Source organism: Blastomyces dermatitidis (genome assembly GCF_000003525.1).
Source record: "Blastomyces dermatitidis ER-3 genomic scaffold supercont1.1, whole genome shotgun sequence".
Classification (NCBI taxonomy): Eukaryota; Fungi; Ascomycota; class Eurotiomycetes; order Onygenales; family Ajellomycetaceae; genus Blastomyces; species Blastomyces dermatitidis.
The window spans coordinates 3,372,545-3,395,472 of record NW_025544774.1 but is presented as its reverse complement, the minus strand read 5'-3'; the positions used below and the strand labels follow the sequence as shown (position 1 = coordinate 3,395,472).

Sequence of the window (22,928 nt, the reverse complement as noted above, 5' to 3'; positions counted from 1 at the left end):
GAGCTTTTCTCAAATCCGACGTGGGGGTTAGGTGCCAGTGGTTGGGAAGAGCTACGGTTGATCGACTACTTGAGCCCTTTACTGGTGTATGGGCTGACTTGTATGCCATAGTTGTCAGAAGAAAGCTCTCATTTTGCTGTCTGCCCAATGCACGAACAAACAACGCATGGAACTTTTTGGAGCAAAAGGGAAAATATGGCTGGCGCTCTAGATACGTCAATAACCAAGAACTGATAGGCTCTATAATTGAAAGAAGCTGTTTGATAGTTCGGTATGTGTCCGCTGTGCATTCCCCTTAGCACACAATTGCAACAAATAATCTAAACTATGTAGTTGTCCAGGTATCGCTCCGAAACCTCCTCTGCCATTCCTCAAATTCCTCAGGTATGACAGACAAGTATGGGTGTGATAACAAGCGTACGGAGTAGAGATGGACGGCAAGGTAAGTAAAAAAGCCGTTGACTAACTACTGACCGCTAATAAAGATTAATTTTTAACTTAACCACCCGAGAATCCCCTGTTTGGTTTTTTTTTTTTTTTTTTTTTTTTTTTTTTTTTTTTTTTTTTTTTAAAACACGCTATACCTTGACTTCCTTTCTCCAGGTCCTCGACAAAGCCGTTCTGGGCAGAGGGATCCCTATTCAGTCTCCAAGAAGACACTGGTCTGCAAGGAAACCAGGACTCGCGGGTCGGATCGATATCGGCCCTAGCACAGCTGGCATGGCAGCCCTTTGTCTACATGGCTGATCGTGCGAGTCACGAGTGCCACACCGAATCCTGACGTCGACGCTGGTGCTGGGTTGGGGGAAATTGCCCAGACATGCATGGCACGGATGCAAGAGTTTCGCCCCTCTGCTCGCCGTGGGCATATTGGAAGCTGGAACAATAATACCCTTATCCGCTCGATTTTTCACTGAGGTGGAGCGGCAGCACGCTGTTGAACGGCTTCGCGCCAATAAAACCGGTAACATATTTCGCGAATTCAAGCGGCCGCATGTACGGGCAAGTGGGCGCTGGAGAGAGCCGAAAAGCTATATGTGGATTGCCATGTCGGTGCTGGTTAATATCGGGCGCATCTGTAGCGATCGGGTTTGGGGGGCCGCTAGTCGTGTGTAGCTTTTGGCTTCGACAAATTTCGGGCGTCAGTTTTGAATTATCCCGTTCGGCATTGTTCAGGTAATGGGTCATTCTTTGCAAGAGGGCTGGACCGCACATAGGGCTACATCCTTGCTATCTTCATGATGCGAGTCATTGTTGGAGGGCCACTTCTGTACGTGCTGGACAGAGGACCGACCTTCCCAGCAAGGACCACTTCTAGTGGCCTACATATAATAACGTACTTGAGTTCCTGTTCTCAGGGGAACCCACTTATTGTCTCATAGATCATTGATAACACGGCTGGAACCACCAAGCAATCGGTGATCATGGCCGTTTTATCAGGCAGGTTCATCTGCTGGGCAATATTGTATTTTTGGCCCTCAAATTTTATTTTTTTTCCCACGAGAAAGACGCATCGGCATAGTTATCACCGTGGTCTGCGTGTGGTAATGGGTGTGTTTGCTGCTATGCTGGTGAGCATCGGTATGTAGGTCGTCAACCTGCTGGTGTTAAATGGATTGTAGAGCACAAAGAGGTGGCCCAATGAGGATAAGTTAACAAAGAAGACCTCTCACTTCTTCGAAAGTGGTAACTAAAGATGCTGATGATCATGATAGGATAGCGCACGCGCCTTGACTTGACAGATCGGCAAAATGATGAATTTGTGCGTAATGTAAGTTATCTATTATTGAAAAAGTTGAATTTTTCTTTTCTGGTTAATCCGGCTTTCCTCTAGAAGATGTTTGGTTAGCATATGTAGAGAGCTACCTACCCCCTACCCCCACTTCTCACCGGAAAGCTGATGATTAGGAGTTAGTATATCTGCCGCCGGTCACTTTGCTGACTCGAGGACATACATAAATAATAATAATAATAATAATAATAATAATAATAATAAGCAGCCTTCGGTCTCATTACTCAGTGGTTAATAAACGGTCTCGGGAGTTAGGGCTGGCTGCGTTTTTGGGGAATTAGGGTTAGGGTTAGGTTAGAATGAGGCGACCGCCCGAAAAGCCGCCCGCTAGAGCTGCATTATTTAATTTATACGCCGCCAAAAAAAAGACACAATCTCCGGGTGCAGCCAATGCAATGGGAGCTAGGGTAGAGCGAGCGGACTGACTGGGAACTGACGCCTGTACGCAGTAGTTACTCCGTAGTTAAGGCTAAGTGGGCCATGACATGACTTGATAATAATTGATAATGCCGAGCAAGCGCAAAAGATAAAGATAAGGGAGATCGTGCAATGCGGCTGCATGGGGCTTCTCCTTGGGCTAAGCAAACCTTATGCATAAAAAGATAGCTCGGGATAAGATAAGGCAGTGGGGAGCAGCCGCGTGAAACAACAGCAATATAATAATAATAATAATAATAAGAATAAGAATAAGAATAAGAATAAGAATAAGAATAAGAATAAGAATAAGAATAAGAATAAGAATAATAATAAGAATAATAAGAATAATAATAATAATAATAATAATAAGTATGTACTGTACATGTACTTGTACTCCGTACAGTACATTATAGTTACCCGTGGAGAGTGAGGGTTTGTTTATGTTGCTGCTGGCTCTTATGCTACTTGGAAGCAGAACAGAACCCAGCTGCAATAATGATCGGCTCCAGCGAGCGACTCAGCCAGTGCCCGGCGAGGGTTCCGTCCGTCATCGGAAGTTTCCTGTCAGCTTTCGAGAAGACAAGAGGGGGCCCTGGTCCCAAGCTTTTGCGCCCGACGCCACCGCACCCACCACGAAAAATCAGCTAAGGAGGAGGAATTCCAAGAGGCAGAAGAATAGGAAATCGAGGATGTAGCTGTGGAATTACGGGTAGTTATGTTAGAAGAGAAGCATGCAGCCATCGATATCAGATATCTATCTATCTCTCTCCCCCCCCCAGTAGTATGTAATGTATGTACATATATATATACACTATCAACAAAGGCGCACTTCATGTCTCTCTCTCTCTCTCTCCCCTTTGCTGCTGTCGAGCTAATAAATAATCTCTACGTCATTCCACCCAAGCTCCCGCTCTCCAATGGCTGCTCTTTGCCTTATCTTCCAACGCTACAATATGTTCCCTTCCTTCCTGTATCTTCCGCCCGCCTCCGTTCCCGGCCGGCGCGCATTTTGATAGTTCATTTTAATCCCCCATTCCAGCACCAGCCAGGGACCTAATAGAAATGACCAATTTATATCCGCAAATATTAAATAACTACGGTAGATAACGCCCGTTTTGTCCTTGAATTTTTCCGAGGAGGAGAAGGGGGAAAACAAGGGGGGAAAACAACGGGGACAAACCATAGCTGAATGAAAACTTCTAGATTGGAGTAGAGGAAAAAAAAAAAAAAAAAAAAAAAATTGCCTCTGGTCGATTATTTTAAATTTTTTATTTAATTCTCCCAGTTCCCCTCTTTTCGCTTCTTCTTCTTCTTCTTCTTCTTCTTCTTCCTCTTCTTCATCCTTTCTTCATCCTTTCTTCTTTTCATCTTCAATTTTCGTTAAGCTTCTAGGAGGTTTTCTTGATTGATACCAACCCATCTCAGCTTCTTTCAATACTGTCCTTCACTATTGAATCGACCACCGAAGCCACGACGACGCAGAATATATACACACTATACACAACCTTTGTACAATACCCAACGCACGAATTTGATATTCGTTGTTTGGAAAACCAATTGAATCTAAAAATCTACATTCTTTTTTCCTCAAACCGCTGGGAAAATTAGAGAGGAGAATTTATTATTGTTGAATAATGTCTCATCTCGCTGTTGAGCCGGAGTTCGAGCAGGCCTACAGAGGTGGGTTTTATTTATTTATCTATTCACTTTTTTTTTCTCTCTTCTGTTCTAGCCTCCTCCCTCCATGGGCCGGCTGCCCAGGCCGAGTTTGGGATGTGATGTTCCTGTACAAGAAACAGAGCAAAAAATGGAAATGTACGGGAAAAAAAAAACACAGAAATATGATTTTTTTTTTTTTTTTTTTTTTTGGATTTCGCCACCCTCCAGTTCGGGGACACAACTTGTTGAGCAAGAAATTAATTAAAACAGAAAAAGAGAAGGAAAAAAAAAAAGGCTTTGGAGAGAAAACTAACAAAACACAGTTGAACAAAAGAAAGGAAAGGGCCTGTGCTGACCAGATATAATTGAATTAACAGAGCTGGCCTCTACATTGGAAAACTCCACCCTTTTCGACCAGCATCCAGAATATCGCAGAGCCCTCGCCGTTGCTGCCGTGCCTGAGCGTACCATTCAGTTCCGTGTAACTTGGGAAAATGACAAGGGACAGGTAAGCGAGAAACTCGTTATATACATGTCATGTCGTACACACCCACCCCAATTTAATCGGCACTGTGTCTAATGCTCCGTCGATTCATGCAGCTCGAAGTTAACCGGGGTTACCGGGTTCAATTCAACTCCGCCTTGGGCCCCTACAAGGGAGGCCTCCGGTTTCATCCCACAGGTATTGAAATGACTTTTTCTTTTCTTTTGTCTCCGGTCGGGGACTGTTTAGCGTTTTTGCATCTGGTTATGCTGACGTCAAATCAAAAATAGTGAACATGTCTATCCTGAAATTTTTGGGCTTCGAGCAGATTTTCAAAAATGCTTTGACAGGACGTAAGTTTTTTTTTTCTTCTTCTTCTCATCCATCCATTGCCAAACGGGGCCGGCGGGAAGGCGAAGGGAAAATACATAGCGTTCAAGAAAAGATAAAACTAACATATCATTGTTACTATATTCAGTGAACATGGGCGGCGGCAAAGGAGGCGCCGACTTCGATCCCAAGGGAAAATCAGATAACGAAATCCGAAAATTCTGTTTTGCTTTCATGATGGAACTGAGCAAGCATATCGGCGCTGACGTTGACGTTCCAGCTGGCGACATTGGCGTTTCGGGGCGTGAGATTGGATTCCTGTTCGGTGCATACAAGAGGCAGCGGCATCTTTGGGAGGGTGTGTTGACTGGCAAGGGACTGAGCTGGGGCGGAAGCCACATTCGTCCCGAGGCCACTGGGTATGGTCTGGTTTACGTATGTATATGTACAACCCAGTTCACTCAGAAAAAGGTTTCCAACGGCTCAGGTCAGCTAACCAAAATCTTCCAAAATAGTACGTCCAACATATGATCGAGTATGCCACGGACGGCAAAGAAAGCTTTAAAGGCAAACGTGTCGCGATCTCCGGCTCCGGAAACGTCGCGCAATACGCAGCGCTCAAGGTTATCGAATTTGGCGGCACTGTCTGCTCTCTCAGCGACAGCCGGGGATCGCTAATCGTCCGCGACCACGGGGACAGTATCACCCCAGAAGAAATTTACATGATCCAACAGATCAAAGTCGAACGCAAGCAACTTTCCAGCCTCGCCAACACCGAAGCCTTCCGCGAACGATGCGAATACGTCGAGGGCGAACGACCATGGACACACGTCGGCAAAGTCGACGTCGTCCTGCCCTGTGCCACCCAGAACGAAGTCTCTGGCCCCGAAGCCCAGGCATTGATGGAAGCTGGCGCGAGATATATAGCTGAGGGATCCAATATGGGCTGCACACTCGCTGCTGTCGAGCACTTCGAAGCCAGCCGCCGCTTCCATTCCAAGGGGAAATCCGTCTGGTACGGTCCCGGAAAGGCAGCCAATGCAGGTGGTGTTGCTGTCTCTGGCCTAGAGATGGCGCAGAATGCGCAGCGCCTGACGTGGACGGCTGCTGAGGTTGATGCGAAATTGAAGCAGATTATGAAGGACTGTTTCGAGATCGGCGTTGAGACGGCGAAGAAATACACCTTGCCTGACGAAAGCAAGTTGCCTTCCTTGGTTACGGGGAGCAACATTGCTGGCTTCATGAAGGTTGCAGCCGCGATGAAAGATCAGGGTGATTGGTGGTGAAGAACGGATCTCCTTTCTAATTCATTTTTGCTAAGGGAGGTTTGTTCTCTGTCGCTATTAAGCATCTTGTATTCGGCCTGTTGGTGTGCTAGGGGTTCCTGCGTTTTCTTTTTGGCGTTTTGTGCCAATATTATCTACACATAACTTTTGCCCTGCTTTTTTTTCTCTCTTGTCAGTTGTGTTTCTGGGTGGGATTGATCGTGTCATGCTCTTGTCTAATAGATCTTACGGCAATACGTTTGGGTGGAATAGCTGGTGTCGGATTCTGGATATTATCCTGCGATTTTCTGTTTCTTGCATGGTATCTTGCACGTTTCTTGGGATGTCTGGGTTTTTGGCTTTCGGCTTTGCTCTTTTATGTTCGTGGTTCATGCTCTTTCCATGTACAATGTACATGTACATATACGTGTGCACCTGCGGTTCTGGTTTTTATATTTTTTTTTTTGTTTGGGATCCTGGATGCCGGTTGATGTTAGCGAATGAATGAATGTTAGGTTTATGTTGAGTTTATGACATCGCTTTTCTTATACCAAAAAGGAACATGGGACAACATTGGAGAATAGCTATGATTGCTAAGTTTCGGTGCTCCCGGTGAAATAACATTCTTTAACTTACGAACAACATGGACCCTCACCATGATTACTCCTGCGAACCTGCGTTTCTACGTTTATGCGAGCGCCTGAAACTTGCACTGACGTCACTGCGAATCCCATTTCGAAGCATAAAAGCTTCTACCTCTTAACCCATCCCATAACGTTCGTCTGCTTCATTTTTCAAAACGTCCTTTTCCTCTGTCTTGCCTATTACGACACCAATTCATGGCACCAGGCTCCATAATAGCTGCAGTCTGAGGGGGAATATCTGGACCCTTATATGGGTTTCACTTGGCTTCTACTGAGTTTCGGTGCGGAGAGGCAGTTGGTTCGACAATCCTGTTGCTTCTTTCTCATTCTTCTATCAGTGTCGTATCGAATAACTTACATGCGGAGATTTTAAAAGGCTCATCACTTAAGGTGGCCCTTAGTCATTTTGCACTGATTCAGCCCCCCATACAAAGCTTCGGGAACACTGTGAATTTGAAGCTATTGGTCGAGTACGTCCAGCCTTCATTACGGGTCGCCGGACAATAAACACCCTATCATGAGCTCCTGGGTAATCCGACCCGTGGTCGAACGGCTGATAAAACCATCTGCATTTTTCAGTGACTAGCTGAGACTATTATCTGGAGCGGCCCCTTGCCAATTGATGTGTATCTCACATCTTTTGATATCAGGCTCGTTGTGCACTTGGTGGCGATGTTTGGTAGCTTCACAGAAACATTTCTCTGACGAAATCTCAGAGGGCCTATCTTAGGTTTGAAGCTGAGATTGAGGGTTCATGGAGTTAACGCAAGCCACAAATAGGATGCGCTGGCAGCTGATCCTCAAGCACGCCCTGGTTCAAGGGGTGATTAAAAAAAAGGAAGTGTGAACCACCACCTTCAGGTACTGAGTCGTACCGAAACAGCACAGGCCATTGTAAGGTTGGCGAAAGAAAGTCAGGAGCTGAACTCCATCTCAGATGGTCCAAAAGCAAACCCCGTCCCATGCAGGCTTCTCGCCAATCCAAGACGCTTCAGAATCACAGCCACACTGTGGCGTTTCTCATGCTTCTTCTTGCGGTCCTAGCGTATATTATTCAAGAAGTGATGAATTCCCCATTCTCACCGCTTTAGCTCGTGGCGAAAACTCCTCGGCTATCAGCAGGAATAACAGATTTATCTTGCTCAGCCGTAATACAAACACTCAATGACTGAGCTGAAGAGATTTAGCGATATGGGAATAAGAAACAGAAGCAAACACCGCAGAAATCTGGCTGAAGTTCTGGTACTGGGAAGAATATCTACTCGTGCACTGCTGAACCTCTACCTCGCAGAGTGGTTGGGTCGATCGATCTAGATATCCCTGCTCAGGGGTGATCCTTGACTGTCCGAACCATATTAGCACTTTTATTAATCCTTTCGAGTCTGGAGAAGCTCAAGCTGTTTGCCAACACAACAGGCTAGGTAAAACGATGACGTTGTGCTACGCAGGTACTCTTATTCCACCACTTTGATTATACCTAGCATAGATTTTACCCACTTCTACCTGGAGGTCAAAAAGCACCGCCACAGACCCTGTGGTCGTGGCTTGACAGGGGAAAACAAATATCAGAGGACGCGGAGTACGGAGTAGTGTTCCGGGTTATGCAGTACGGACGTACCGTACACAGTAGTACGGAGGCTCCTGGGAAAAGTTTTGACTTGCGCTAAGAATTTAAACTGAAATGCTGATACTAGCATTAAGTATTGCCATTCCATCTCTTAATTATTAACCGTGCCATGCTTACTCACTCTCTGTAGTGAGTGTGCCACAGTGTACAGAAAACCACATCATATAGAAAATATTTTCAATATCTTCATTCTTCATCTTCAAATAATCATCATTAATTATAATCATGTCTAAATCTTCTAATTACACTGAGGAGTAGTTGTAAAGAGCTGTTAATACATATAAAAGTAATTTAAAATTAAAAATCACATCTCTGTCATAAGAATTCAAAGTCTTATATATCATCTTATATGAGAGAATCAATGAGAAGAAATCAAGAACTATGAGAGTTTCACTGAATCAAGTATTGAATAACAGTCAGAAAGAGATAATTAAGATATGAATTCATCAGTTGAATATTAATTTTTACTTATTTATTATTAAGTATATCAAAGCTGCTGTGAACTGTATATTAAAATAGTATTATATAGATTCAGAGACTGCATCTCTCATAGTAAGTAAGATAAAATATCTTAATACACATGAGTCTCTGTGTACAAAGACATTGCAGAGCTAAGCTCAAAACAGAAGACTCTGCAAGATTGATTTTACAGCTTATTAATAAAAGAGATAGAACTGTAACTACAGTGAAAGCATATCTCTAAAGATGAAATAAGATTAACTTAAGAATGAGTTAAATAATAATATAGATAATTAATGAAAGACTGAAGAGAGATCTATAGAACTGAGAAATGAATTAATTATTAAATATAATAACTGCAGCTGTTTTCTTAATTAAGTTAAGAATAAAGTTAATAAGAGATATTCTTTATAATATTTAATAATATAGTAAACTCTTTGAATAATAGTTTTCTTTTTATAGACTACTGTTAATAAAGATATATCAGAACTATGAATCTTATAGTAATAAAACTTAATCTCAGATAATATATCTATTTTAATAGACTATTTACAGACTGTAAGAAATCTTACTTCTTACAGATTCTTTATCTCTATTTTCTATCTCTTATATAATTAATAGAGTTAGTAGCTCTTGACTACACTGTCTATACATAACTATATAGACTGAAGTTCATGAATACTATTTATAACTCAGCTTAAATACTATTATATATTTAACTTCTATATTTTATCTTTCTATCATGAATACTTTTAGTAGTTAATAGTATATATTATATTAAGCTGTAAATATCTGAATAATTGTCTGTAAGCACTTATTTTTACACAGACTTAAGAGACTACTGTTAATTATATAAAGTGTTAATATATCTAGAATAATAGAGAGAGTTTAGACTTATTTATCATAGAATCTATAACTGTAGAAGAATCTGATTTTACTGTATATATTTATTTACAGTTCTACACAGTGTAAAGAGATAATCAGTGATAGAAAAGATATAATGAGAGAAGATTATAATACCTGAGTTCTCTGAGTGTAGTATTGAAGACAGACAGCTGTAGAAGTAGTAGAATACTGTAAAGAAATGAATTAATCAAGAGACTGATTTTATAAGCAGTGAACACAGGCTTTTAACGCCCCGGTGGCCGAATGGTTAATGCGGCCACCTGATAGCGCCTTGATGTGGGAAACCAAGACACGTGAGTTCAAAACCCGCAGAGAATACATTAAATCTGAAACTCAAGCACCTCAGATTTCTAATAAATACAGAGGTGTATAAATCACTTCAATGAATTGCTCTATGTTTCTGAGCTGAGAAGTTATTATTGCATGTATTTAATTGTCACTTCTTTGTATTTTCCTATGTTCTTATTATCTTAATATGATTTTAACACCTGTATTTCCTTCTGTATAACTAATACTTGACCTGTATTTAACATTATACAAGGACTTATTATAAGCTCTGCTTGTATATAAGTATAATAAAAGAATAATAATAATAATAATAATAATAATAACAGGCTTTTAACACATTATTCATTCTTGAGAATCTATGAGAGATGATTAATCAGATGTATTATCTATTTAAGAATTTATACAGAGTAGATTGTTAATCAGATGTATTATCTATTCAAGAATCTATACAGAGTAGATAATATAATAGTGTAATGTTACAGAATTATACTTTACTTAATTCTATATCAATCAGTGAGCTGTATTCATGTCAAGAACTTTAAAAAGAAAATTCTTCACTTTTAATAATTAGAGTTTTCATTATATATTTGCTTCACTTCACTCTGTAAATAAATATATTAATTCATTAAATATCTATCAGATTATAAATAAGTTAAGTAAAAACTTATAAATTTAAAATAAGTATCTTATAAGAATATAAGCTTTATTATTAATTAATTTAATTAATATAAAGCGATCTTTAATTAATATCAATTTTTTCACTGTAATATCTATAACTTTAATAAGATTGAATTTTAAGAAGAAGAAGAATATAAACAGTAAGTTATAATCATCTTTAAAGATATAAATTTTATTATACAGTTATTATACTTCTGCAGATTAATAACAGTGATAAAGTATATTAATACAGATAATATAGTATTAAATTCATTAATTATAATAAAATTAAAAGTTTATTTAAAGAATTAATATATATACTTTAACTTATTTAATAACTATATTATTACTGTATCTGAGTCTGACTTTATAAATAATAAGATTGAATTTAAATAAATCAAGCAGTTTAATAAGATGATAAAAAAGTATTAAATAAGCAGTTATTAACTATTATTAATGAATAATTATAATTCTTATCTTATAGAAGAATTCATTTAATATTATAATCTTTATAAGATTATTCTATTCAGATTCTTATCTTATATAAGTTATATTCTATAATCTCTTAATAATATATCTTTTCAGCAGTATAAGTATTATTATATAAAGACAGTTAATAAAACTATTTACTATAAATATAAGTAGTATAATAATAGATAATTTCTTACTAATCTGAAGAGTGTCTGACTATAAGTATTTAAATTTACTACTGTAAAAGCTGACTTTACTGACTATGAAATGTATTCAGTTAATTATAATATAATTCTTAATTAATTAAGACCTCTTATTATTAATAATGTCTCAGATCTTAACATATATAATAATGATAATAATATATATAATCACTTTATCTCATCATCTGCAGATTAATTATTAACTATCTTCTTATAATTAATCTTTTTAGAGATAGTTGTAAAACTATATTACTAAATTAATACAGTAGTCAAGATCTTAAAAGATATAAAAAATACTCTTATATCTAATTTAATAAGATAGTTAAATAAGATTTTCAAGAGTAGTATAATCTAGATGAAATTGAATATACACTGTGAGAATAAACTTACAGATTATTTTTAAATAAATAGATATCAGATTATTAAATTCTTCTACAGATAGATATAAGTAGATGAAGTTCTTACTATTAAGAATGCTAATCACAAGATTACAATCTGTAGAGTAGATAAGATGAAAAAGATATTTAATAAAACTCTTTAATTATTTAAAATCAAATCTATAAAATCTACAGTCACTTAATCATAATAAGATAATTTTATAGAATTTTAATTTACAGTGAATTCTACATCTTCTAATGAGTATATAGATAATCTTTATATTATAGATAGATGTAGTGATAATTATTAAGAGCCTATTCAGTGCGTCTGTGTGTACTTGTTTTTTTTGTACAGATCTTCACTTTTTTTAAAAAGTACAGTCTCAATATCATGACTGTTCAGTGAGCAGAGTGTCTGTACTAATAATACAGCTGCTTTTTACAAAGTACAGATGAAAATGATCAGATGTTTAATGAATTGAGCAGTCATACTTGCATCTCTTGCCAAGATCTTATGAATAAGCAGTATTTAACTTCAACAGTGTGTGATAGTGTAGAATAGCACTTTTAGAGACAATATAGTGTAGAATAGTGTAGAATAGTATTCATAGTGAAGATAGTTAACTAATATTGATTAGAAGAAAGCTCATAAAAACATGTTCTTTTTGAATGAAGTTCAGAGTCAGTTCAAAAAGAATGTGTTTTTATGAGCTTTCTTTCTCCATCTCACAACGCCGGCTTGCTACTAATAATTGGTAAATATACTATTTTTAATGAGATTCACTATTGCGTTCAAAAAGTACGGACGCACCGAACAGGCCCTAATTAATTTTTAAAGATTACTATATTTAAAATATTTTCTTTACAGTGTGGTTTTTCATATGCTGTGACACACTCACTACAGAGAGTGAGTAAGCATGGCACGGTTAAAGAATAGGGAGTTTCAGAGGGCTTATAGAGACTTCAATCCCAGAGCCTGGAGATTAAATACACTAGTAATCATATTTCAGATAAATTATTAGTGTGAGACAAAACTTTTCGCACTGACCTCCGTACTGAGACTCTGAGAGGCGAAATATGCAACTCAACAAACCCGCTTAGCGTTTACGCTGCTTGCAGTGTGATTGCTCCATCTCGCGTGAAGCAATGACGTTGAATAGTTCACAGTTTGATTGACCGCTAATGCAAGTTTTCGGCTAGTTTGGTCGTTAGTTTCGCACTATTGCTAATGGAAAATGTGTTGTTTCCTTTTCGGTCATGGCGCCAGTCCTTTTGTTGCGCATCGTGCTCCGTAAGCAGATGAAACTGAAAGGAAAGAGATGTGACGGTGAGAGACTCATCGAGAATATGTCATGAAAGAGGCGTTAGAAAGCAGACATACTTCTTACAAGTTCAGAAAGCAGAAATGTAGTTACTAACTTACTAGTATAATAAGTATAATAAAATATAGTAAAAAAAAAATTAATACATATAAATTTAAGATAAAATAAGATAGATATATTTAAATAATAACTAAATAATTTTAGAGAAATCATGAATACTTTGAATTTTTTATAATATTGTATTAATTTTTAAAGAGACTTAGAAAAACTTTGTTTTTTACAAGTAATATATCTATTATAATAATCAAAATTGAAAGACTTCTATAAAGAGTGAAAACATCTACTCAGTAATCTTGCAATTTTACAGTTTAATAGTTTAATACAAGCTATACGTGATTGCTATTACATTTATAAAAAATACAGTATAATAATATCTCAATTCGTAATTAGTTAGAATGTATTAACTAGTCTGAAAAAGATACTATTGAGCTTAAATATAAGTTAGTAAGACTAGTAATTAAGTCTATTATAATTAATACTATCAATTCTTTATTTTTAATTTTATAAAGCTTAAAGTAGAGAGTTAATATTAATTTTATATTTAAAAGTTTCAGATTTAATACTCAATTAATGTATTTCTCTTTGTAATAAAATACTTTATAATATATAATTTATAGAAGTTTTGATAAAAAAAGCTTATAATATATATATAATAGAACTAGACTGGCTGTCAGAATTATGAATTTCACATTTGATCTCATTTAATCTGATTTCATACATTTCTTGGCATGAATTCCGCTGGGACTGACTATTAAAAAAACATGTAAAGTGACTATATATCAGATCTTAAAATGAAACCATGACTTGAAAAAAATGAGAAAGTGGTTTTATTTGATTTTATTTAGTCTCATTCTTGACATAAAGTTACTATTTTTAGACATTTTAAGGTTTTTTTTAGACTATTTCTAATTTTTTAAAAAGTACCCCTTTTTAATAACACTCAAATGAGATTAAAGTCATTTAAAGCAATAAAAATAATTTAAATTGAGAAGTGAAAATCATAATCTTATTTAAAAAATATGATAAGAGTAGATAGTAAGTCTCACTGAGACAGTATAAAATCACTATCTAATGTTAAAACTGTGTAATGAGATCAGTTGAATTGATAATAAAACTATTAAAAAAATCTGATTCTGGTCTCAGACATGATCACACAGTCAGTCTAAATAGAACTTTATATCTCAAAGTAATTACTCTATATATTATAGAAAAACTAACTTTTCTGAGTAAAATACTCTGTAATATAATCTTATATAATATTATATATACTTTATTAAATTTATAAATAGACTCTGTAATCTATATAATATTAATCATTATTCTTTTCTTTATAGATATTCTCTACTATATTTATATTTCTTCTCTATATTTATTACAATCTACACATTCATTAATATACTCTATTTATTATAGAAAAATTAACTTTTTCATGTAAAAAACATTGTAATATAATATTACATGTATTCTATTAAAATCTCTCTATATATTATAGAAAAATCAACTTTTCTGAGTAAAATACTCTGTAATATAATCTTATATAATATTATATATTTTTTATTAAATTTATGAACAGACTCTATAGTCTATATAATATTAATCTTTATTCTTTTCTTTATAAATATTCTTTACTATTTTTACTATATTTATTCTCTTCTCTACATTTATTACAATCTATATATTTATTAATATACTTCTCTCTATATATTAAAGAAAAATCAACTTTTCCGTGTAAAAAACGCTGTAATGTGACCTTATATGACATTACATGCATCTTATTAAAAATTCATAAATACATAGTAATACCTGTTAATTGTATCACTCTGTCACGCTCCCGGCCGCGTCAAGGCCCTGTTGCGGTTCCACACGGCTCATTGCTTTCATGCGGATGATTTCATCCTGTTCAAACCAGTTTTCAACTGCTCTATGACATTATTCAGATATATCATAGAAAGATCTGATTAATAAGTATAAAAACTCTGCTTCTATACAAGATCAGCAGATTACTCTTTCTTAATAATAAGATGCTGCTAAGATATCACTTCAGCTATTCTCACTTATGAAATGAGAGAAGAGTATCTGCTTATTATCTATATAGAATAGCTAGATGCTGACTTCTTATTAAAAAAGTCAGTGATTCATTTTACTTCTACTGAAATATATATAAGAGTTACTGTATATCTTATACAATCTTCTTAGTATACTAAGTATCATATCTGTGATATTCTCACAATAATTCTGTAGCCTATAAGCTCACTATTTAAGCAAGATAGTCAAGCTCACTTATACAGCTTCTTAAAACAACTACTTCTATATAACACTGCTGACTAGTCACTGCTTTAGTTTTATTATATTATAATTCAAATCACTCTATCTGATTATATATTTGAATCAGTCAAGCTCTAATAGACTGATATAATCTTATATATCTGCACTGAAACTGATCTGACCTCACTCTCTGAGAGAAATACTACATCATTCTCTAGAGTGTGTACATCTCTATCTCAGCAGAAATCTGAGATTTCTGAAATCACTGTGTATTTTAACATAGGCTCTTCAACTGCTCTGTCATCATCACAGTCTCTACACATCTACATCTATCATGAAGATAAAGAGATTAAGATCAGAGATTCACTGAGATATAAGAGAAATATCTTATCTAAATTTCACAGCTTTATCTGTACTCTTGAACAGAAATTCTGCCTTAATCTGAGTCAGTATAATACTTATGAGATATGAGTAATATACACTGTCAATCTTCTTGAAGACATCTCTGCAACTACTTGAGCTATCAAGAAGAGAGAGCTTGAGTATATCAATACTATCATGACTTAAGAAGAATTCAAGAACTTTCTACTAAATCAAATCAAAGATCACTGCAACTGCAGCTTCACAGCAGTACAGCAGTTCAACTTATTATATTAATAAGATAATGAGAATTCTTCTGATTTCAATATAAGATTTGAAGAATATTGAGAGAAACTGACTGATAATTTAAATCAATTAAAAATGCAGCTTTATCTTATAAAGCTGACTTATAAGATGTGAATAATGATATTATAATATCAGAGTTTATTAATCAATTATACTGAGCTTGTTAACCTGACTTCTCAGATCTATTTAAATAATCAATTCTCTGAGAAAAAGATTAATAAGATCTCTTCTAAGTAATTAATAATAGAATCTAAATAACATCATGACAGCTTCAGTATGAAGAAAGTAAAGAAGAATTTCAAGTATTCTGATTCTTTACTCACTGTGAAGAAATATTAAAAAAGATTTAATAAAGATCTCTATTTCAACTGTGAAGCTGATAATTATTATATCAGTGATTGTAAGAAGCTGAAGAAAAGAAGAAACTAAGAAGATATCTTCTTAAAGTTAACTTCTCTTCTGATAAATATATTCATAGAAGATAAAGAAGAGAAAGAAAAGAATTGATAATTCTCATATCTCTAAGTTCATATTATAATCACAATGCATACTCTGAATGAGAAGATATCAGTGAGATATCTACTTAACTCTGAGATGAATATCAACTTCATATTCTATTTCTTTTCTTTAACAAAGAATTAAAAGAAGATAGATTCATCAGATCATGTGAAATTTACAGATGAAATGAAATATCATCATTTTAACATAATTTAAGCAAAGTATGTGATCACAGACTTAGAAGAAATCTTTAAGAAGAGCAGTCTGCTTCTTCATATAGTTAATATTATAAATAAGAATGTCATTCTAGATCTTCTGTGATTAAGAGAAAACAATTCTCTCATTGACTGAGTCACTCAGATGTGATGATATTATCTCATTAATAAAGAGACAGTGATAGAGAAATCTGAAGAGTTTCATCAGAAGAATCTTAAGAAAAAGATTGAGTTAATATACTGTATAGCAGGTGATTGAGACTTAAGAATAGATGAAGAAGTCATCACTCTCACTGTAAAAATAGCAGCAGTATCTGTCATTGAAGATGAATATATATAACATCTCTTTACAGATTTTAAGAATGTCTTTTTAAAAAGAGAAGTAGTGAAGTTTTCTGATATCAAGATATAATATAAGATTTATCTTGAAGACAGTGTAACAGTATTATACAGATCTCTTTACAACTTGTCTGTAAAGAAATTGAATGTTCTGTGCAAATATCTTGAAGAAGTGCAATCAAAGAACTGAATATATTTATCAAAGAGTTTGACAGAGACATCTATACTCTTTATACTTAAGAAGAATGATAGACTACATCTATGTGTAGACTACAGAGGCCTCAATAAGATGACAGTTAAGAATCACTATTTATTACTATTGATTAATGAGATAATCAATTGATTATCTGAAGCAAAGATGTTCTCAAAGATTGATATACAGAATATCTATCATAGAATCAGAGTTAATGAAGATAATATTTGAAAAACAGCTTTTCATATCAAGTACAGCAATTTTGAATATCTTGTTTTATCTTTTAATCTTTGTAATACTTCAGTTATCTTTCAGATCTATATAAATGAGACACTGCAGAGCCTTGTCAACATCTTCTGTATAATATATCTGAATAACATTTTAATCTTCTTAAAATTAGAGAAAGAACATGATACTTATGTTTGAGAAGTATTGAGTTGCTTAAGACAGTATTAACTCTATGTAAATACTGAAAAATGCTCATTCTATATACAGAAGATTGATTTCTTAGATTATATTATTGAAGTGAATGACATTTCAATGAACAGAAGCTGAGTCTTCATTATTGAGAACTAGCTGATGCTGTGAATGTACTGTGAGATACAGGTATTTCTAGAATTTGCAAATTTCTACAGATAATTCATCTATACATATTCATAGATTACTGTCTCTCTTACAGATCTGTTAAAGAGAAGTGTGAAAGACAGGAAAATGAGACTGTTTATTCTCACTCAAAGCACTGCTCAGATGTTTGCAGAATTGAAACAAGCTTTCACAGATATTATAATACTGAATCACTTTAACTCTGATTTACTCAGTCAGTGTGAGACTGATATATCTGAGAATGAGATCTGTAAAATCTTTTCACAGTTGATACTGAAGATCTTTCAATGTTGAAAGAATCAGAGAATAATCACTTCTAAGAAAATAGATAATGAATTGTCTGTGAGAGAAGACTTTTTCACAAAGTCTATAAGACACTGTGAGTAAAGATCAGTGACTTTCTTCTTCAAGAAGTTATCACTTATACAGAGAAGATATGATACTCATGATCAGAAGATGTTAACAATTATTAAATTCTTTAAAATCTGGTAATATTATCTTCAGAATAGTAAGTACTCAGTACAAGTTCTCACTGATCATGCAAATCTATGTTATTTCTTGATAACAAAGAGCTTGACAGAATATCAAGTCAGATGAATGAAGCTGCTTTCAGAGTATGATTTCTATATCTGATACTGTTCAGGTCGACTTAATCTCACTGACATGCTGTCTAGACAGCCTGATTATAATATCATTAATACAGAGAAGAATTCTACAAAAGAATCTCTGTCATCACTGCAGAAGAAGCTGGCTACAGAGGATTGAGATTCTCTAAAGCTCAGAAACAGTGCTGAAGAGGCAGCTGCACAACCCAGTATAGAAGATGAAAGAGAACTCAGGTTCTCATGAGAGACTGACACTGAAGATTATAAGCTTCTCATATCACATCTTACAATCATTGAATTAATAAAGAATGAAATGATCTACAATCTTTCAACTTAACTACTTTTGAAATTCATTGAAGAGTTATAGAAGAGAGATATCTCTACTGCAGCTTAAATTCAAAAGTTAAAGAAGAAAGAATCTGATTTGAACTTGAAAGAGACAGACTCTGAGTGAGATAATACTGCTAAGAAATCAAGTTGCTGATAACTAGAAGAATGTGAACTTCTACTGCTGAATGATTCAGTCTTCATTTCTCATAGCAGAGCAGTGTGCTAGAAGTTATTAAGAATTCATTATAATGATTCTCATATAGAGCACTTCAGATTAGAGAAGACTGAGAAGCTTCTAAAATGTAAATATATTTAAGACAAGCTCTGAGCAGATGTCAAAGAGTATGTTAAAACTTGTAATATCTATCAAAGAATAAAGATTCTGCAGTATAAGTAATACAGTAAGTTAATATCACTGTCTGTTTCAAAGAGCTCATGACAGAATCTATTAATGAATTTCATAGTTAATCTGCTAAAGTCAATAAGAGTTAAAGAATATAACTTGATTTTGATCATTGTTAACTGCTTCATGAAGATGACTAGATATATTTCTACTTATAAAAAGGTTAAAGCCTCTGAATTAACTAACCTGTTTTTAGATATCATCATTCATGATCACAGTGCTCTGAAATCATTGATAATAGATCAAGAATCTCTCTTTATCAGTAAATACTGATCAGCTTTTTGCTATTATCTTATAATAAGATGTCTTCTCAGTATCACATTTCATCTGCAGACTGATGATCAGACTGAATATCAGAATCAGACACTAGAACAGCATCTCTGAGTGTTCTGTTCATATTATTAAAATGATTGACTTAAACATCTTCTGATCACTGAATTCACATATAACAATGTAAAGAATACAATCTTAAAGATATCTTCTTTTTATACTTATTATAAATATAATCCTTCATTACTCAGTGATGTTGTGAATAATATTTCAAAGAAGAGAATAGATAGTCAGAATGTCAGACAGATACAGAGAACAAAGTATTTCTCAGTATTAGAAGTAAAAGTGAGATTGAAACTTTTGAACAAAATTTATGAGAAGATGATAAAAAGCATCTGTCATATTCAGAAGCAGCAGATAAAATACTATAATTGAAAACATCTTTCAATGAAGTTCTTGATAGAGAATTAAGTACTACTTTCAGCAAAGAATATCAAGACAATGAGACTGTGTAAAAAGCTCAGTGAGTGATGATTAGAATCTTTTCTGATAACAAGAGTGATAAGTAAGCAGACATATAAGTTGAAATTACTCACAGAATTGAAATCAATTCATTCTGTTTTTCATATTTTCTATTTGAAGCTCTATAAGCAATGCTCTGAGATGAAGCTGTCTCAGCTGAATAATATCAAGATTGAGAGTGATACTGAATATCTTGTGAAGAAAATATTGAACAAGTGAATATATTATAGCAAGCTTTAATATCTCATTAAATAAGAAGATTATTCATTGTCAGAGAATTTGTGAGAATCACTTGAGTATTTGAAAAATACTGAGAAAGAGATTGTAAGCTATGAGATAACTAGTAGAGACTGCTCTATTACATATCAGAGATATTGAGTAAGAAATGCTGCTTGAAGACTTCTTATTTTTCTCAAAGAGTTTTTTAGAGATAATCTTACAGTGATGAGCTGATATCTTATAGACTCTGTAGTACTCTTCTTCTATTTTCTTCTCAAAGAATTTTTTAGAAGTTTAATGAGACTACACAAGTGTAAAATTCCTGAAGCAGTTAAAGAAAAGAGATATTGAAAATTAATAAAAAGATTAATATTAATTAATCTGCAGACTGCTGCTATTTTAATAGAGCTGCAGCTCACTGAAAAAGTAAAAAGAGAGATCAGAGTCTACTCATTAATAATCATATTCTTATCAAACTCATTCTTCACTGTTGAAGTCTTCAGCACTGATATCTTTGTCTGCTGAGAAGTTAGTACTGCAGCACTGCAGAAGAGCAGAAGAAATATATAAAATATTAACTTATTAACTTATAAAGCATCTCAGTTATCTGCTTTAATTGAAGTGAGATTCTCTTCAATCAGTGATTAATCTCTGTGATGCTTTTAACAGCAGTATCAGCTGACTTCTTCTTAAGATCAGTCATTCTGAGATATTTTTTCATCTCAGAGATTCACACTTTCATCTTCTTTTATAGATGAGTAAGAGGGATCTTCTCAGTCTTGACAGAATCTGTCAATACTTGAAGCTCTGAGACTCTCACTCTGTACTGCTTAAGCATCTAGACTTCTTATCAGAGCTGATATGATGTCTTCTTGTAGAGTAGATAATACTTACAGAGAGACAGAAGTTGTTGTTGCAGATATAACAGAAACAATGAGAGTGAGAGAAGAGATAGATGTATAAAATCCCTCTCTTCTTCAGCTGTTTAATACAGTGTAGATAAGTAGCAGTGTCAGTCAGAGACTGCACTGAAGCCTTCTCACAGAGAGAAGACAAAGAAACTGTGAGACTCTGCAGACTCAACTCAGCAGTATTCTGAGCAGAGCTCAGACATGCTGCAGAAGAGAAACTATGAATTAAGCTTCTCAGAGTCACTATCTCTGAAACCAAGCTCTTCTCAGGTTTCTCTTCAAATGATTACACAAAGTCATACATCACTGTATTGACTGAGGAGAGAGGCAGCGTTGCAACAGCAGTGAGAGAGATAGGGAACAGATCAGACACAGATGCATCAGCTGGCAGAAGAGATAACACTTCACTGCAAGACACAGCAACTATCACCACAGCTGCAAGAGAAGCAGAAGAAGATGTGACAATGAGAGTGATACTTTCACAGCTCATTAATACTGCTGCCTTCAACCTGGCTTTCTTGACAGTCACAGAGGCTGCAGCTGCATCATGAAGATGTTTATTACTCACTAGAAAATATCAGAATAAGCTCTCTATTGTCTCTTAAGAATGATGCTCTCATGCACTCACTATTGCAGATGAGAGAGAGGGAGAAAAATGTATCACAGAGAGAGAGATCTTTTCAAAAAAATTCTATCACTACTGTTAGCTTTGTCTCTAAAACACATCACTTTTGCAGAGAATTTCATATATAGAATGAAATATGTTAAAAGATCTGCAAGTCACTTATTAATTATGTTTTTCACATTTCAAATTGATATATAAGGAACCCACTTATCATATATTTGATTTGAATAAAGATGAGAAAAGAAAGATCTACACAGTTAGTAGAAAAACTCATCTTTGTATCACATGCAGCACATACACTGATAATCAGTTAATAACTGTTGCTATACAACAAAGATAATTTCTAATCTGATAATCTTGAGAGTATAGAAACTATACTCTTAAAGAGAAGAATATTATCATACTCTCAGCTGTATCAAGGCCTTATTACAGTTTCACACAGCTTATTACTTTCATGCAGATGATTTCATCTCATCTGAACTGATTTTCAACTGCTTTATGACATCATTTGAATATATCATAGAAAGATCTGATTGATAAGTATGAGAACCCTGCTTCTATATAAGATCAGCAGATTACTCTTTCTTAGTAATGAGATATTACTGAGGTATTGCTTCAGCTATTCTCACTTATGAAATGAGAGAAGAGTATCCACTCATTGTCTATATAGAATAGCTAGATGCTGACTTTTTATCAAAGAAGTCAGTGATTCATTTTACTTCTACTGAAATATATACAAGAGTTACTGTGTGTCTTATATAATCTTCTTAGTATACTAAGTATCATATCTGTGATATTCTCACAATAACTCTGTAGCCTATGAGCTCGCTATTCAAGCAAGATAGTCAAGCTCACTCATACAGCTTCTCAAAACAACTATCTCTATATGACACTGCTGACTAGTCACTGCTTTGATTCCGCCACGTTACACACTCTATCTACTCTAGACTGATCATGTGACTGTGTCTGAGATCAGAATCAGATTTTTTAATAGTCTTATTATCAATTCAACTGATCTTATTACATAGTTTTAACATTAGATAGTAGTCTTATACTGTCTCAGTGAGACTTACTATCTACTCTTATCACATTTTTCAAATAAGATCATGATTTTCACTTCTCAATTTAAATTATTTTTATTGCTTTAAATGACTTTAAATCTTATTTAAGTGTTATCAAAAAGTGTTACTTTTTAAAAAATTAAAAATAGTCTAAAAAAAACCTTAAAATGTCTAAAAATAGTAACTTCATATCAAGAATGAGACTAAATGAAATTAAATGAGATCACTTTCTTATTTTTTTC

At 34.6% G+C, this 22,928-nt stretch overlaps 4 protein-coding genes across 4 annotated transcripts; 2 read left to right on the top strand and 2 right to left on the bottom strand.

The window, feature by feature from the left end:
• Positions 1-430: 430 nt before the first annotated feature.
• On the top strand, positions 431-747 carry BDCG_00407 (MFS transporter; the record flags this gene model as incomplete). The annotated part of the gene is made up of 2 exons (XM_045415916.1): positions 431-442; positions 604-747. The coding sequence occupies 2 exons, from the start codon at positions 431-433 to the stop codon at positions 745-747; spliced, it is 156 nt and encodes a 51-aa protein (XP_045279156.1).
• Positions 748-894: 147 nt separating this feature from the next.
• Positions 895-1,188, bottom strand: BDCG_16132 (uncharacterized protein; the record flags this gene model as incomplete). Its single annotated transcript, XM_045425394.1, has 1 exon — positions 895-1,188. The coding sequence occupies one exon, from the start codon at positions 1,186-1,188 to the stop codon at positions 895-897; it is 294 nt and encodes a 97-aa protein (XP_045279155.1).
• A 2,322-nt stretch (positions 1,189-3,510) lies between these two features.
• Positions 3,511-8,610, top strand: BDCG_00406 (NADP-specific glutamate dehydrogenase). The gene is made up of 6 exons (XM_045415915.1): positions 3,511-3,889; positions 4,246-4,376; positions 4,469-4,550; positions 4,643-4,705; positions 4,831-5,117; positions 5,198-8,610. The coding sequence occupies exons 1-6, from the start codon at positions 3,844-3,846 to the stop codon at positions 5,966-5,968; spliced, it is 1,380 nt and encodes a 459-aa protein (XP_045271755.1). The 5' UTR covers positions 3,511-3,843; the 3' UTR covers positions 5,969-8,610.
• A 12,373-nt stretch (positions 8,611-20,983) lies between these two features.
• On the bottom strand, positions 20,984-21,274 carry BDCG_16131 (uncharacterized protein; the record flags this gene model as incomplete). Its single annotated transcript, XM_045425393.1, has 1 exon — positions 20,984-21,274. A coding segment is annotated over one exon (291 nt), but the record flags the coding sequence as incomplete, so codon positions are not given.
• Between the last annotated feature and the right edge of the window lie 1,654 nt (positions 21,275-22,928).